The sequence below is a fragment of the Alligator sinensis genome, unplaced genomic scaffold (genome assembly GCF_000455745.1).
Source record: "Alligator sinensis unplaced genomic scaffold, ASM45574v1 scaffold1505_1, whole genome shotgun sequence".
Lineage (NCBI taxonomy): Eukaryota > Metazoa > Chordata > Crocodylia > Alligatoridae > Alligator > Alligator sinensis.
In genome coordinates this window covers 63,330-80,133 of record NW_005843211.1, presented here as the reverse complement: position 1 = coordinate 80,133, position 16,804 = coordinate 63,330, and the positions used below count along the sequence as shown (strand labels likewise).

General features: G+C 42.1%; 1 protein-coding gene across 1 annotated transcript in view; it reads right to left on the bottom strand.

Moving 5' to 3' along the window:
• Positions 1–16,804, bottom strand: part of ROR2 (receptor tyrosine kinase like orphan receptor 2) — a 73,961-nt gene that overhangs the window by 3,065 nt on the left and 54,092 nt on the right. Inside the window, 5 exon segments of the mRNA XM_006037975.3 lie at positions 2–61; positions 2,057–2,259; positions 3,748–3,993; positions 5,542–5,856; positions 12,269–12,396. Coding sequence (XP_006038037.1) covers positions 2–61; positions 2,057–2,259; positions 3,748–3,993; positions 5,542–5,856; positions 12,269–12,396 — 952 coding nt within the window.

Sequence of the window (16,804 nt, the reverse complement as noted above, 5' to 3'; positions counted from 1 at the left end):
GCTCTTCTCCTAGTTCTTCCATAAACCGCACAGTAGATAGGTTGATCTCCTTAAGTTTTGCCTGAAAGATAGAAAAAGAACAGAAATATAAAGGTATATCTTAGTGTTTTCTAACACTACAATCTGCCATTAAAACAACCCCTACAGATTAACCAATAGGATGATGGTTTTGTGAATCTTAAACTTACATCCCGCATATTCAAAGAGTTTTGATTTTACTACCATGCTTGAAATGGATTAAATCTTTATCAGAAATGCAAATTTGAGATAATGAGTATTTCAACTGAAAAAAGACAAATGTGCTAGTATATTTCTTGCAAGTTAAAAAGATCAATTCTGGGTAAATTGGTCAGTTTTCATAAAACAGGAGTAATGGAAGTGGTTAACAATAAGACAATCAGACACTGTGTACATTTGAGACACAGGACTACCATTAAATCTCACTCCTTACTACACACTAGTTTATGAAATCAAAGCAGTTTTTAATAAGTGAAAATATTTGTTTGTTCAGTTGGTAGTAGCCAGAACAGATGTTGCCAGCTGTAGCAAACTGTGTATTGTCACTGAGAACTAGCATCTACTAAAAATTATGTAAAAAACATTACTTTAGTTTTGAACAGAATTTTAACTTGGAAATATCTTAATTAATCAGAAGATTATTTTCTAGAGGTTAAAGTATAGAGAAAAATTTGAAGCCATTTTGATTTTACTGATTGCTGAGGTACAGAGTCTTAGAAGCACCTAGACCCTAGACCCTTCTGTAACCTCTTCCCACAAGCCAATGATGGTTTCATACAATTGGAAATGGAGGTACAGTGATTAGGAAGGAAAACTGTTGTGTGCACTGCTTGTTCTGCTTAAAAACATTTAAATCCAGAAAGCTGTTATAAGGAGCAAAAGTAAGTGCAAAAGAAGAAAGAATCCGTAGCATCAAGGTCTCCAGTTACTGAGGCAAGATATCAAAGCAAGGCATGACTAGTAGGGGTGTGCAAAGCAGGCTGTATTCAATTCCGATATGGCCCGATTCAGGGGGCAGTGATTTGATTAGTTGATTTGAATCACTGTCCCAATTTGATTCTGCTGAATCCAAATCTGAAGATTTGATGCTGATTTGGAGAATCAGCGATTTGGCCATAGACACAGCTTTAAATGTTTTTTCTACATACCTTGAGGTACCAAACACGGCTTGTAAATGCTGAGATGGTGGGGTGGATGGAGCATCCCACAGAAAGGGGGGGGGGGGGGGGGAACGACCCAGATGCTTGGCGGTGGACCTGTAAGTGGACTGGGAAGTACTTCTGGTCCACTTCCGGGACAACCACTGAGCACATGGGGGAATACCCCTGCACCCTCCCGGATCAGCAATCAGCCACAGGGGGACCCCGGGTGCCCCCCCAGACCCAGAAGGCACCAGTCGCCAAGCCAAGGGGGCAGAAGAAAGCCAGGGGGTGCTCCACGGTGGACCTGGAAGTGGGTCGGAAGTGCTTCTGGTCCACTTCTGGGTCTGCTGGCAAGCGTGCTGGGGACCACACCATGCTCCCATGAGATGCTCCATTTGCCCCACCATCTCAGCATTCATGAGCTACCTGGTACCTTGAGGTACGCAGAAAAAACATTTAAATCTGTGTCTATGTCCGAATCATCAAATCTCCCTGAATCTCTTTGAATTGATTTGGAGGGTTCCGATGAGATTCAGAGATTAAAAGTTTCCCAATTCGATTCGGTGATTTGGCCACTGCATTGGGCCAAATCTCTGCTGAATTTAATCAGCAACCAAAGCTTCGTGCAGCCCTAATGACTAGTAATGATAATTCAACTCAACATGCCCATTTTGTATTACAAAGTATTCCTTAAGGCTAAAAGTTCTAGATGCAACTAATAATTTTTAGATGCTCCACCACAAATACCCTAAATGGACCTGATTTTTATAAAGTTGGTGATTGGTGCTTTCCGATGCCATTTAAACAGCTCTCAAATTGGACACCAAAAAATTGAGGCATTCAAAATCATGACACTTTGGAAAACTTTAGCCAAAGAAAATTCTGCAAAAAAATACCTGTTTGTGTTGATTAATAAGTGGCATTTCCATGTCCTGGCTAGGAGAGGCCATCAGTTGGCGACGTTGTGGGGTGGCAGCGGATGCCTTTTGTTTGTTTCTACACATACAGACCAAGAAGAAAAGGCAGGCGATAACCAAAGGAATGGCTATGCTGGGAACCAGGATGTAGAGAATCCCCATTTTGCTGTTGTCACGTGGGCCTGGTGAGAGTTTAAATAGTTACTAAAACATATATTCAAAGGCAAAGAAAATTCAAAATGCTACTCTGGACTATTCAGACTAATCTTTAAACCAACCAGAAGCAAAATCACATGATTTTGAATAGAAAATTATGTTCTAAGTAATGGCTTTTAATCCATTAACCACACAGTCATTTTCTTGTAAATATAAAATGAGAGTAACATGTTGATAGCACAAAACAGCAAGTTGGTATGAGGATGAATCATGAGGTTATCAGACCTGTTTAGTCTGTGCTGATTGTGCTAACTTGCTAATTTATCATTTTTTTTTACGAGAAACGTTATTTTTGAACCTCCCCCAACACAGAAATCACAGAATATAAATGACAGTGCAACTGAGTTAGCTTGCTTAGGGTATTGAGTAAAGTGATTAGTCTTTATCATTACCAAGCAGTGCAGTCTTCATCATTACAAAGCAGTGACCATAGTATGATTAACAGCAAAGGCAAACAAAAGATAGCCCTCCTTATGCAACATTAACCATTTCATTAGCATTTTGTCCACTAATTTATCTTCCACTGGCTCTATTTTTACTCCCTAAAAGTAAAATTTTATCCTCACCTCCTAGTCATACCGATACTGTTTGGACCTACTGTTTTTGAGGCAGTCTTGTGTTGCAGACAGGCAAAAGTGAAAACAGTGTCAATTTATTACGAGTTCTCTAAAGCATTTACTAAATAATTGTATGTATATGGCATATGCAGCACACCGTGATGTGTGTAATTTGAAAGATTTTATGCACTTCTTGGGAATGTCGTGTACAATCTGTGGCCATACGATTTGCGAGTGGTGCTTTCGTCTTAAACTTAGACCAATTTGTATCACTTTCTATCACGTTCTGCTAACCAGACTGTCTTTGTTAATGTTGGTGCAGTACTAATTCATTAACCTTATTTCGTTTTTTTTTGTATTTAGTTTAGGTGTCTTGTATGTCATATCATTTATATATGCCATATACTCATGCCTTGTATGTGGTCTTCAGTTTCATGCTTATTCTTCTAGTCAACTATAGTGTTTTATCTCCCTCTACAGGATGTAAGAATTCTTGTTCTCAAAAAATGCCTTACAGAGAAAAGGTATATAATTCTGAATAGTGTTAACAAAACCTGAGTTATACTTTAACAGATATGCAAGACAAAGCTACCTATATTAATACTAGACTCTGAGAAGTTAGAAAACTATACTTTGTAATACTACATAGAAAACACATGTAAATATTAATTATTAAATGTTTTCCCTACTTTTGCTCTAAAAGTTAAATAAATAGGCACTATAGACTTTCAAGTAACAAACTCTGGTCTTAACACAACTTTAAAAAACACTGGTGCCATACTAGACCCAATGAAATCCATGGAAGTGTAATTTGCTCTGTATATATAACAATATGCAATATTTAAAACTGTAAAAGCTGTAGCATAGTACTAGGGGGGAAAAAAAGATAATACATACTACAAGAAGGTACTTCACACAGTTCCATGCGTACGTTTTTATTTTGTGTAAAACACCAGGGACCCTCCAGTTGGCCTCCAGGATTTCGGCAATATGCATGTCCACCTCCTAGCTCTGGAAACTGTGTACTTGTCAGATCGTGTTTATGAGGATGCTGGGAGTCCCAATATTGACAGTTGTGGCCAGATTTGGTAACACCCACAGTCCCTCTATAATCTGCTCCTGAGCCATTGTAGCACTGATGATCTGTAACAACGAATTTCACAAAAAAATTACAAAAAAAAAAAAAAGTGGAAGCAAATTGGTAAGGTCTTCAAACTTCATTCCTTGGATGAGCATGGAACAACCCATTTTAGGATTTAAAATAGTGATAACAGAGATGCCTTGGTCCTTTTAAAACTCTGTTTAGGTGGCCACTGACATCTTTAGGTACCTAAACACTTTTGATATCCAGCCTCAAGCATGTCACCCTTGTGGCTTCAATTAAAATGACTTGGTATATCTGAATATGACTTGGTGCAAAGCAGGCTGAGCCTTCAGAAATACAACAAAGCATAATTCAGAGGAATCAGCTTCCTCTGTTCATCCCAAAGGCCACATCCACATGACTGCGGACATTTGGTTCTCTGGGGACAACTAGCAGTGGGACACCTTTTGCTGCTGCTAGTTGTCCCTGGGGAATGCCTGTGCCACGCGCTCTTTGGTGCGCAGCAGGATACCCTGGGTGGAGTAGGGGAGGCTGAGGCCAGCACTGTGCTGGCTTTAGCAGCCTTACCTGTGTTTCTGGGGGCCTGCTGGGCCTGCAGCAGTGGCAATTCTGCTGTTTAGAGCCTGGCTGGCAGCCGAAGTGTGGCTCTGGCTGGCCAGGCTCCAGTTTTGAGTGGCGAGTGCTGCCCCTGTGTGCATTGCTCTGCTTTTTTTTGGCATGCTGCTACCTTGCAGCGTGAAGAGCTGAATTGGTGCCGCAGACTTTTCTGCAGTGCCACATACTGTAGAGCCACACTCGTCTGGGTGCAGCAAAACAGATGTTGATCTGGAAGCCTAGAAATGCCTGTTTAAATAACCACAATATAAACTCCACATCACCCACTAATGTCTTATTCACTTTCCATCCTTTCAGATGCAGGCCTCTCCTTCCTTCCCAGGGGAATCAATATTACTATCTTTTAATATCTTCCTCTTTCCTTTATTTTGTACCTTCTTTGTTTCAGTTATTTCAGTCTTCTCTTCTTTTTTCTCCCCCTGCCAATTTGTATCTGCTTTATATCTGCTTATTTTTATTCAGTCTCTTTTCTTTTTGGTCTTATTTCTGCTGCTGTCCTGTTCTTGGCTGCATATTTTCCATATTCTCAAGCTAGAGGTCTAGTTATACACTTTTTTCCTAACTATTATAAGTATGATGTTATAAGTATGGTATAAAGACATGACTATGTTTAGTCTTGTGAGTCTCCTTGTGGTCCTTCTGAAGCACACGCTTCTCTTGGTTGCAGTACACTGATAGTAACACGAAGAAAGTCTGAATTGTGCTGTTGCCGCTGGTAAATCTGCCCTGTGGGTACAGGTCTTTATTTTCCAGAGCTCTCCATTCAAAACCTTTCATGCTTAAATTATTTAAAGCTCCCTATCTATTTAAAGCTTGTGCTTTACAGAAGGCATGACATCTCTTTTATGAAAGCACTCAGTATGGCCATAAGTCTTACATATGGTATCACAGGAAGCACCATCTCAAACCAAAATCTTGTTAGTGGTAGAAAAACAAAAAAAAAGATAAAGATAAAAGAGCTCAAGGCTTACATCTGTTGAGCCTTTCCACAGGGATCCCAATTCTTATACAGTTGGCACCCTCTATTGTCTCCGGTAGTGGCAGGTCCTCACACTTAGGTAGTTGGAGCTGCATCAAAATACGGGGATTCGACCTCGCGATGTTATACTCCTGCCTACAGAGATCGTTCTCCAAAACTTCACATTCATCCCGACACAGCTCCCTTGGTTTAGGGGTCCGAGAGCGCTCATCACACAATGGAAATACAAAGTGGCAGAATGATGGGATGGCGAACTGTGAGCACTGATCAGATAAATGGGTGGAAGTGCCGATCATGGTAAATGCAGCTGGAAAAAAGAAAATTACTGGCTAAGTACTAAAAAAATGAAAGAAATGAAATGATTTTCACATGAATATAACATCATTTGTCCTGAAAGGTTCCAAAGCCTCTGCAATAACAGTGAAATATGACATGCAGTATCAGTGAAATGTGGTCACTATGACATGGAGAGGAGAAGCCAGACAGACAGCTGAGATGCAGGGCAAAACCCAAAGTTCCACTGTTTCTGTAATGTCCATGCAGAGTATGTTGGACCCCAATGCTACAGGGTGTGGTCCAAGAGACCCTAGAGAATGAATCAGTGGTGCTAAATTTATTTGTCTTGGAGAAAAGAAGAACAGTCACGCCTGCCAACACATGAATCTATGGTTCCAAGGCTCCTAGTTAAGTCAATCTGAGTTTGGCTCACTAAGCTTCCCTTTCTTTAGACTCCTATCAGCAAGTCACATATCGACAAGAAAGAGAAAGGAATCTGTTAATACTTGGTGAGATGTTTCTATTAATAGATGCAAGAAGCCAAACAGGAAGCAGTCCTGAGAAGAAATTAATATTGATAATCTCAAAAGACTGAACACATTAAGATGACTGCTATAGTAAATTAGGGACTTGATCCTCTCCTCAGGCACTATTTATATACATACCACTTATCTGAGAGGTTTTGTGAACATTTTAAAGCTATCCACAGATGCATCATATATCTGAGGGATGAATAAAACTGTAAATGTAGGAATAAGTCCTTCCACCAAAAAACCTTTTGAACTAGAGCTACTAGACTGCAAGGAAATCAGCAGTTAAGTTATTCAATACCCCATCTCTTTTGATAGGTTTATCATAGAATCATAGAAAGTTAGGGTTGGAAGGGACCTCAGGATGTTATCTAGTCCAGCCGCCTGCTCAAAGTGGGACCATCCCCAACTAGATCATCCCAGCCAAGGCCTTGTCTAGTTGGGTCTTGAAACCCTCCAAGGATGGAGCTTCCACCACCTCTCTGGGTAACCTGTTCCAGTGCTTTATTACTCTCCTGGTGAGAATTTTTTTCCCTAATATCCAACCTAAAACTCCCTTGCTGCAACTTGAGACCATTGCTCCTTGTTCTGTCATCTGCCACCACGGAGAACAGTTGAGCTCCATCCTCTTAGGATCCCACCTTCAGGTAGGCTGCTATTAAATCCCCTCTCAGTCTTCTTTTCTCCAAACTAAATAAATCCAGTTCCCTCAGCCTCTCCTCGTAAGTCATGTCCCCCAGCCCCTCACCATTTTTGTTGCTCTCCGCTGGAGTCTCTTCAGTTTGTCCACATCCTTTCTGTAGTGCGGGGGTGGGGGCAAAACTAGGCACAGTACTCCAGATGTGGCCTCACCAGTGCTGAATAGAGGGGAATAATCATTTCCCTTGACTTACTGGCAACACATCTACCAGTGCAGCCCAGTATGCCGCTAGCCTTCTGGACAACAAGGGCACAATGTTGGCTTATATTCAACCCCCATCCCCTTATTGTAACCCCCCAGGTCCTTTGCTTCAGAGCTGCTGCCCAGCCAGTCAGCCCCCAGCCTGTACTGGTGTATGGGATTGTTCTGGCCTAAGTGCAGGACTTTGCACTTGTCCTTACTGAACCTCATGAGATTTTTTTTTGGCCCAATCCTGCAATTTGTCTAGGTGTCTCTGAATCCTAGCCCTATCCTCCAGCATATCTACTACTTCTCCCAACTTGGTGTTATCTGCAAACTTGCTGAGGGTGCACTCCATCCCATCTTCCTGGTTGTTGATGAAGACACTGAACAAAACCAGCCCCAGGACTGACCCCTGGGGTGCTCCACTTGATACCAGCTGCCACACAGACATCGAGCCATTGATTACTCCACTCTGAACCCAATGCTCCAGCCACTTTTCTATCCACCTTAAAGTCCACTCATCTAGCCCATACTTCCTTAGCTTCCCTGCAAGAATGCTGTGGGATACTGTATCAAAAGCCTTGCTAAAATCAAGGTACACCACATCCATTGGTCTTCCCGAATCTATAGAGTCAGGCGTCTCATCATAGAAGGCAATTAGGTTGGTCAGTCATAACTTGCCCTTGGTGAATCCATGCTAACTGTTCTTAATCACCTTTTTCTCCTCCAAGTGCTTAGAAATGGATTATTTGAGGATCTGCTCCATAATTTTTCCAGGGACTGAGGTGAAGCTGACTGGTCTGCAGTTCCCTGGATCCTCCTTCTTCCCTTTCTTAAATATGGACACTATGTTTGCCCTTTTCCAATCATGGGGGACCTCTCCTGAGTTTTCAAAGATGATAGCCAATGGCTCTGCAATCACATCAGCCAACTCCCTCAGCACCCTTCGCTGCATCCCATCCAGCCCCATGGACTTGTCCACATCCAGCTTTTCTAATTAGCTCCTAACCTGTTCTTTCACCACTGAGGGCTGCACCTCCTCCCCAAACTGAGCTGCCCGGTGCAGTAGTCTGGGAGCTGACGTTGCCTGTGAAGACTGAGGCAAAAAAGGCATTGAGCATTTCAGCCTTTTCTGCATCCTCTGTCACAAGGTTTCCTCCCCCATTCAGTAAGGGACCCACACTTTCCCTGATCCGCCTCTTGCTACCAACATACTTGTAGAAACCCTTCTTATTATCCTTCATATCCCTTGCTAGCTGCAACTCCAGTTGTGCTTTGGCCTTCCCGACTTCATTGCCCGAGCAATGCTCTTATATTCTTCCCTAGTCATCTGTCCAAGTTTCCACTTCTTATAAGCTTCTTTTTTGTGATTTACTTTACTGAAGAGTTCCCTGATAAGCCAAGCTGGTCTGCCATACTAACCAAGCTAGTCTTACTGCACATCAGGATGGTTTGTTTCTGCACTCTCAGTAAGGCTTTGAAGTACAGCCTTGAAGTAGAGCCAGCCCCCCTGGACTCCTCTCCCCCTCAGTCTGGCTTCCCAGTGGATCCTGCCCATGAGTTCCCTGAGGGAATTGAAGTCTGTTTTTCTGAAGTCCAGGGTCCTTACTCTGCTGCTCTCCATCCTTCCTTTCCTCAGGATCCTGAACTCAATCATCTCGTGGTCACTGCTGCCCAAGTTGCCATCCACTACTACATTCCCCACCAATTCTTCCCTGTTTGTGAGAAGTAGGTCAAGCAGAGCATAGGCCCTAGTTGGCCACTCCAGCACTTGCACCCCAAAGTTGTCCCCAGTATTCTCCAAAAACTTCCTGGATTGCCTGCGCATTGCTGTATTGCACCCCCAGCAGATGTCAGAATGACTGAAGTCCCCCATGAGAACCAGGGCCTGTGATCGGGAAACTTCCACTAGCTGTTTGAAGAAAGCCTCGTTCACCACTTCCTCCTGGTCTGATGGTCTATAGCAGACCCCACCATGGCATCACCTTTGTTGCCTTCCTCTGTGACCCTAAGCCAGAGACTCTCAACAGGCCTATCTCCAGTCCCTCTCTTCAGCGTCAGCTACCCTCCTACTACCTACACCAAATGTATCATCAATCTCTTCCTGAACAGCCAGAATGCTACTTCTTCAACTCTAACCCTGTTTACTGCTTGGATATCCTTGCCCTTTGATATATGAACATGTTGTTGCATCAATTCCATTGTGAACAGTGGTGTGAATGAGTTTGCACTGGTGTGTGCAAAGTGAAGCAGACTAATAGACTGCATATAGGAACTGTGAGATGCACTTACCTGTAATGGTTAGAAAGAAGGGTAAACGTGAATATGTGTGTGTTCATGGGCAGCATTTTATTCACATTGATGGGAGGCATAGACAGAATAGGATTAGGTGGCAAGAGCATGGGGCTAAAGTGGTCCATGCAGATGTGCAAGAACACTGGGGATGCTGCCTAAGTGTACTGTGGGAACCATCCAGACCTAAATGATTTAGCAGAGAGACAGTGGGAGCAATGTCACAGATCCCCAGCTTCTCTGCATCCCTACTAAATGCCTATGTTCCCAAAGACCCAATCAACCATTCATGTTTCCTAAACCCCATTCAGTTTTCTTGCCCCTAGCTTCTAGCCTGCTTCCCTTGTTCACCAAGGCATGGGCTTTGCACCATCAGAAACAGGCAGAGATGAATGAAACATTTTTATCAGAAACTGAAGCAGTTGAGGGCACTGGGATACAAAGACACATTACACTGGGACCTGGAGATTTAAGAAAAACATCATCTATCATCAGAATCAACCTAAAATGACAAGAGTTGGCAACACTGAAGTAACTGAAGAAATTCCAATAATGTAAAATTGTTAGCACAGAAGGCAAGGTTTGCTCTTGAATCCCGAATAAAAATTCCTTCCCTGTAGATATGGTGTTGTTCTGTATTGCTTTTGACTATAATTTAAATTTGGACAGTAGGTGTCACTATTACCCATTCACAGAGAGTCACTTTCTTCTCAGTATGTTGTACACTTCCTGATATAAATGATGACTTTTCTTAAAACAGTTTTTTTATTTAGTAAGTAAACTACATTGGTCCCCCCAAATTCTACATATTTATACAAAGATTTTCCAGATATGCTGACACCCCAATGACTTTCCAGGCACACTGAAATGTTCTGTTTAAAAACGTTCAAAACAACTGAGCACATTGTAAAATCTAGAGTGATTATTTTGTTAGATGTATTTGGTAATCATCTCTTAGAATCACATGCTTTTAAAATGCACTGTAGTTATGCCTTCTCACATGCAACCTACATATGCAATCTTTGGGAAACCCTTGTAGTCCAAGATGATTGTCTTCCATGACTATAAGGGCCTTGGTTTTGAAACATCTGCTTAGATGGACCCCTGCACATGCACAAAGCCCCATGGTGGGGAGTGAAGTTTTATGTGAGCCCAGGGATAATGGCTGCACATGTCTCTTGGCAGGTTCACAGTATAAGTCATGTATTGAGCCTATCGCTAAAGAGAACTCCCATCAGTAACCTTCCTCAACTTCAAGCCTCCATAACCAAACCTAAATTCCTCAACCACCAGTATTACTGAACCAACAGGCTGAAGATCACATTTGTCCATGCCCTACATATTTGAAAATAAATTTGTTTTAATCAAAAAGTAGTTTCGTTCTCTGGAAGCCCTCATTGTAGCAAGCATTTTTGTCTTTTTTCTTCATAGATTATTCAAGAGTGAGGATTCTAGGTTTTTTAAGATTGTATACTTTTTGAAATAGCTAAAAAAGTCAGTATTCAAGTGCTGGCAAGGAAGATGACATTGAATGGCAAATAGGTATGCACTGCTCACTGGTAAAAAGGACAGAGGGGAGTAGAGTAATAGTAGAAGGTGGGAAAGCAAATAGTATCCTACTAGCAGGTGAGCTTGAGTCAAACCCTGAACAACACAGAACATCAGGGTTTTCAAAGTTTGGACCTGAATTTTGTGTTCTGGCACTATCTCTAGTTACTAGAAATTTTGGTTTTAATGAGTAGGAAACAAAGTCAAACTTCTGTTTTGGTGGTGAGGGGTGGAACTTATTTGAATGGATGTGAACAAATGGTGAGCTAACTGGCAGCAGGGTTCCATCCATTTTGTTCTCTGCTCCAAGAAGTCCACTAACTGTTCTATCGAGGTGCATTAGAAACACTGTTATTAATGTCACGGATCACTCTGATGTGGCCCAAAAATTACATGTTAAACTACTATGCTTTAAAAGTCATTAAACTTCTGGACACCAAAAGCTTCAGAGTGGGTATATCTACCTGTTCATTAATGAGCTTTTGCTACTGCACATTAAAGTTAGTACCTCTAACTAACTAAATGCGCATTAGGCTGCCCTAACGCACAGTAGCAAAAGCACACACTTTTTTAGTGAAACAATGTGCAGTAGCTTAATTTTACTGTACCTTAGTGTATTAGCACCATTTTTGCCATGACACTCTAATGTGCAGTAAAATAGTCTACTGCACATTAAAGTGCAAGTATAGACATGCCCAGTGTGTATCAAAATAGTATTTAGAGACAAAAATCAACAGGGACAGGGTATAGGAAGGCCAAATCTTACATTATATAAAGTAATTATATCAGAACTGTACTGGGATGTAGCAGAGGAGGAAGCATAAGGAAAAAACTACCATATCTGTTTCAAGAAAGCCAAAACAAAATCATTTTTCATTTCTCAAGAATGTACCTGATGTTTTAAAATTTGCTTCTCTTTGAATCAGTAATGTAAAAGGCACGAGTATAAATTACAAGCTGTTAAAAAGTCAAGCCTTTGACATTTCACTTAGGCTGAAAAATGTTTTTAAAACAAGAGGAGATTTTTGCCCTGAAAAGACAAGGTTTTCTGAACACAAGAGAGGGGAAAGGGGTTGCTTATTCAAACCTTAAAATAAGGATATCATGATTATAAAATTAACAGTGTTTGCACTTGTCTTGGACGCTTGAACAAATGCTGTTTGTCCTACTTCAGAGGTGTATGATCCTACCAGTAATTCGGTTTTCAATTTCTCCTTGCATCTGGAGAGAGTCAACATAAATGGTCCTGTTTCCAATGATTCGTGCACATGCAATTCCTCTGTAAGGCTGACAGAACCCATCTTCCTGGTAATCTTCCCTGCAAAAGACAAATTTGGATTGTATAAGTGCATCTACAGATGTCTCGCTGTCCCCAAAGAATTTTAAAGAATTTTATTCTTATAAAAAGGTTGTAAATCTGGAATTCTTCAGTTCTCCAGGTGCTGCTTTCTCCCTCCAATTCCCTTTATACCACTCCAGCAGTATTTATGGAGGTACCACTACAAGCCTCTAATTCAAGAAAGGAACAAAGTAAGAATCAAGAATACTCATACAATTATATGCTAATGAAAATGTGATTTGACAGAGGAATCTATTAGAAAGCTGCTAGACTGAGATAGTAATATAGGTTGCATCACATATCCTCATACATTCCTGGCATATAACTGAATTCAATGAAATCAGACAAACAGTTGGTTCTCTTCTCCCACTCCTTTCAACCATTCTTCAATTCCTGCAGCAAACAGCAAAATAGGACTTGCCAAACTTTAATTAACATACAACATAATTCTGAACTAAAACAGAATTAAAAGTAATCAGTGGTTACCTTCTTTTCCCTCCCACCTTTGTCAGATTCGGCGGCAAATCTCTCTTCATTGAGCATAATTTTGCCCTCCCTTTCACCAGTAAAATATATTGTTGTAAATGGAGTTGCTCTATTAACACTGAGAACTCAACGGCATGTTTTGGCACTTTTACCTACAGAATAATTTAAAATGCATATTTTAATGTGGTACTTCAAAGTTCTCCACAGGTTGGCCAACCTTGTTTGCCTTATTGTCATATCATGATAGCACCTCCTATTTTTGCTCCTTCAAAGGGGCCTTTCTTGACTGCTTGTGTGTCTTTGCACTTTCTTCCTTATGGCTTCCCATAGGTGGGAGAAAACGCCTAGCTAGTATCTGTGAAACCACCATGTTATCCTCCTTGTAGCTCATACCAAGAAGAACTATGGAAAGCTGCCATGTGATAGAAAGTTGGACAAGGAATGCGTTGTTACCCATCTGACTACTGACTACTGAGTTGTGACTACTGAACAGCTAAGAACAGTGCATGCAGTAAGTCTGTGTTAAAATAGCCCATTATTTTTGTTACTCCTATGCTGTGCCTTGTCTTTCACCTCATTTTTTGTCTCGTTTACTTGCTATATTTTGCCTCTTATATTAAAATGTTTGGAGGTGAAGGGGCGGACAAGGAGAGGGAGGACTTTCATTTACTGAATGTTTAAAAAGAGCTAAAAACAATGGAGTTCTGATCTGCTTGAGGACTTTAGGCACTAAATAAATATTTAGGCCTGCAAATAGAGGTGCACCAATACATTGGTCCATATTGTACCAGCACCGATAAAAGGAAAATTGACATTTTCAATAATTGGCTTTTTTTGGCTGATATGGCCGATAATGTTGCCAATACATGCCATGTGCATGTGCACAGCTGCAGCATGCACGCAGCCAGGAAAACAGCCTGACAGCCTGGAAAGCAGTGTCCAGCTGGTAAGGGGCGTGGTGTTCGGAAGAGGTGTGTGGGGAGGGGCGCATTGAGGTCCCCACAGTGATGGAGGAAGTGGGAGGGGCTGGAGCAGGGGCATGGGACGAAGTTGCATGTGGCTTGTCCCAGAGGCACAGGGGGTGGGGAAGGGGAGCAGCTCCTGCTGCTGTATGCAACCCTGGGGGAGGCATGGAGGGTATGTGCCCTCTGGATCTGAGCACAGGGTGAGGGTGGACTGGGGGCAGTGCTGGGCTCTTCCCGGAGAGGGGTGCTGGGCTGGGGTTTCACTTGGGGCAGGCAGGGTGGGGTGGCTGGCAGCAGCACAGTTAGGGGAAGCTATGGGGGGGTCTCAGCCACTGTAAAATTTGCTGTAGCTCCCCCCATAGCCCCATAACCCCTCTCCCAGCACCACCGTCCCCTGCCCCATCCCTGCCCGCAGCCCTGGCCCAGCCCCTCCCCCCCTGCTGGGAAGAGCCTGGCACCACCCCTGGCTCGAAGCAGGCAGCCTGCTCTTGCACCACACACAGCTCTGTGGGGCTCATGCCCCTAATGCCTCCCCCTGGACCAGCTGCTCGTGGCTCCGTCCCATGCCCCTCCCTGCCCTGGCTGGGCAGTGCCTAGCCTTGCCCCAGCTCCATTCCCTCACCGCGGGGGCTTTGATCTGTGCCCCCGTGCCCCTTCCTCCCCACAGATTTACCAGCCTGATGCTGCTCTCCAAGCTGCTAGGCTCATTATTGGCAATCTGCTCGGTATTGGCTGGCATGGTTCGTTAATAATCGGCCATCGGTATCAACCCAAAACATCTTTGTTGTTGCACCCCTACCCACAATATAAATGTTAGATGTTAATAAAGTAATCATTTATCTACAAATATAGAATTAAGATTGACTTCAGCAGAGGCATTTCACTGTGCTCCAATGCAGAACAATGTCAAGGTAGAGCCTGGTGCTTTCAGGACAAGCTAACTGTCACAATGAACTATTTTAAGCTGCAGACTCATTATTGTAATAAAACCTTTTATTTTGTAACAATTCCCAAATATGCTGAGTCTGAAACATCACACTGTTGCACTCGCACAGTTACCAAGTCGAGAGAACCTCAATGGGAAGCCAACTATCTTCGTAATTAACTGAAGAAATATAAAACCCCTATTTGACCTCTTTCTCACAGGCAGAGTTCAAACACCTACCCTGGGGGAAATAAGTCAGTGACGAGATCTACATGTAACTATACCTGACATTCCTCCTATACCTCTGTGTGGAGGATACCTTGATAAGAACAGGAACCTTGCCAGTATAAAGTATCTGCAGGAATAAGTAATCTAAACAACAATGTTTTGGTGACAAAAGTAGTATGATCAGTTATTCAGTGTCAATATATTTATTTCTGTCATGAACTTTCAAGGACAGGTCAGATACTATATATATACACATGTATGTTAATACAGATTTCCCCTGTGGAGTGTAATAGTGAACTGCTGATTAAACTAAACTGGATAGGGCCATTACCATGGATGCAAGCAAAAGTAAACAGTAATTTGATGTCAGAAGTTCTGACAGAAGCAGGCCTCTTGTTAAAATACATTTGGCATGTATCCTGTGTATCTGTCTAGCATACGTCAGGCAAAGCATTAAAGAGAGTCTGGCTACCATTAATGACCTAGAGAACTAAGCTAGATTTAACCCTTTTAACAAAGACAGTCAATTTTCAGCTTTGTAGCACTCCTAGGCTTCATTCTCCAGTCAAACACAGTTCTCTGGAGTCACAGGAAGCTTTTGATTCATGTCCCAAACCAGATGTCAGTAACTTAATTTATGATCAGAGCTGGAGTTAGAGCTGCTATGGCTGAAAATAAGCAGAAATTAAGACTTTTCAATTTCCTGTTTCTTTAGATGTAAAGACTCTTCTGATCAAGAACATTGTTAGGAGCAGAACTTGACTCCAGGGCCAGGTACAGACATTACACTTTTACTGGTAGTAACTGGAAACAAGACTGTACCCATAACAGAACAGAAGTTCGGCACACACAGACTGGTTTAAAAATGGTGGAACCTGGTTTAATACTTGTCCCCCCCCCACCCACACACACACACCAAAGGGCAAATATATGTTCTGTTTGCTACCAATCTAAACTATGCCACTTACAGGAAACCATGCAACTTAATGCAATTCTGTCTTGGGCTTTTTGAATGTGTGTACCTAGCCCAGGAGAACAGTCCACAAGAGCTCACTTTATCCCACCTGCTAATATCTTAACCATAAACTCCAAAGAAAAGAAGTATTTTGTTTTTGTCCTTTAACAGTCTTTTAAAAATAGATATTTAACAATACTATCACATTACTTCTTCTCCTACCTTTTTCTTCTTTTTTTAACATGGGTGTATTAGGAATATCAACAGTTGTGAATTCCATACCCCTCCCCAACCCTCGCTGGGAGACTCTTTTAAAGACCAGATACCTGCAAACAGCACTTAGTTGAAGTAGAGACAGAATGCCATTTCCTTGACCTGCCCCCCCCTCCCCCCAAACAACTTTTCTCCCAAGTTTTCATCAGGTGTGTGAATAAAGCAGTTTTAGAGAAACAGTACGACTAAACTTGCCCACTTCTCTTAATGCTCCAAGTTCAGTTTCTGTGATGTCATATCCCAACTAGTTTTCCAGCAACTAAGAGGAGTATATTTGTAACACAAGGCTGTCACCTAAGCTAGCAAGCAAGAAATACTGAGGAGAGAGGAGTGGCTTAGATTCTAACCATAAAAGAGCATCAACTGAGCTGGCTTGGGCACCTATTTCTTGCAAAAAAGTAATGCTCTTCACCCCAATAGCCAGCAATAGAGACCTGCCTGTGATATGGAAAATCACAGTTCAAATTCTTCCCTCTTATTTGGAGCAGGAAACTGAACTTAGGATCATGGCTTAACCCTTGGGATATTAAGTATGTTGGCATGGGAGCTTCTCAA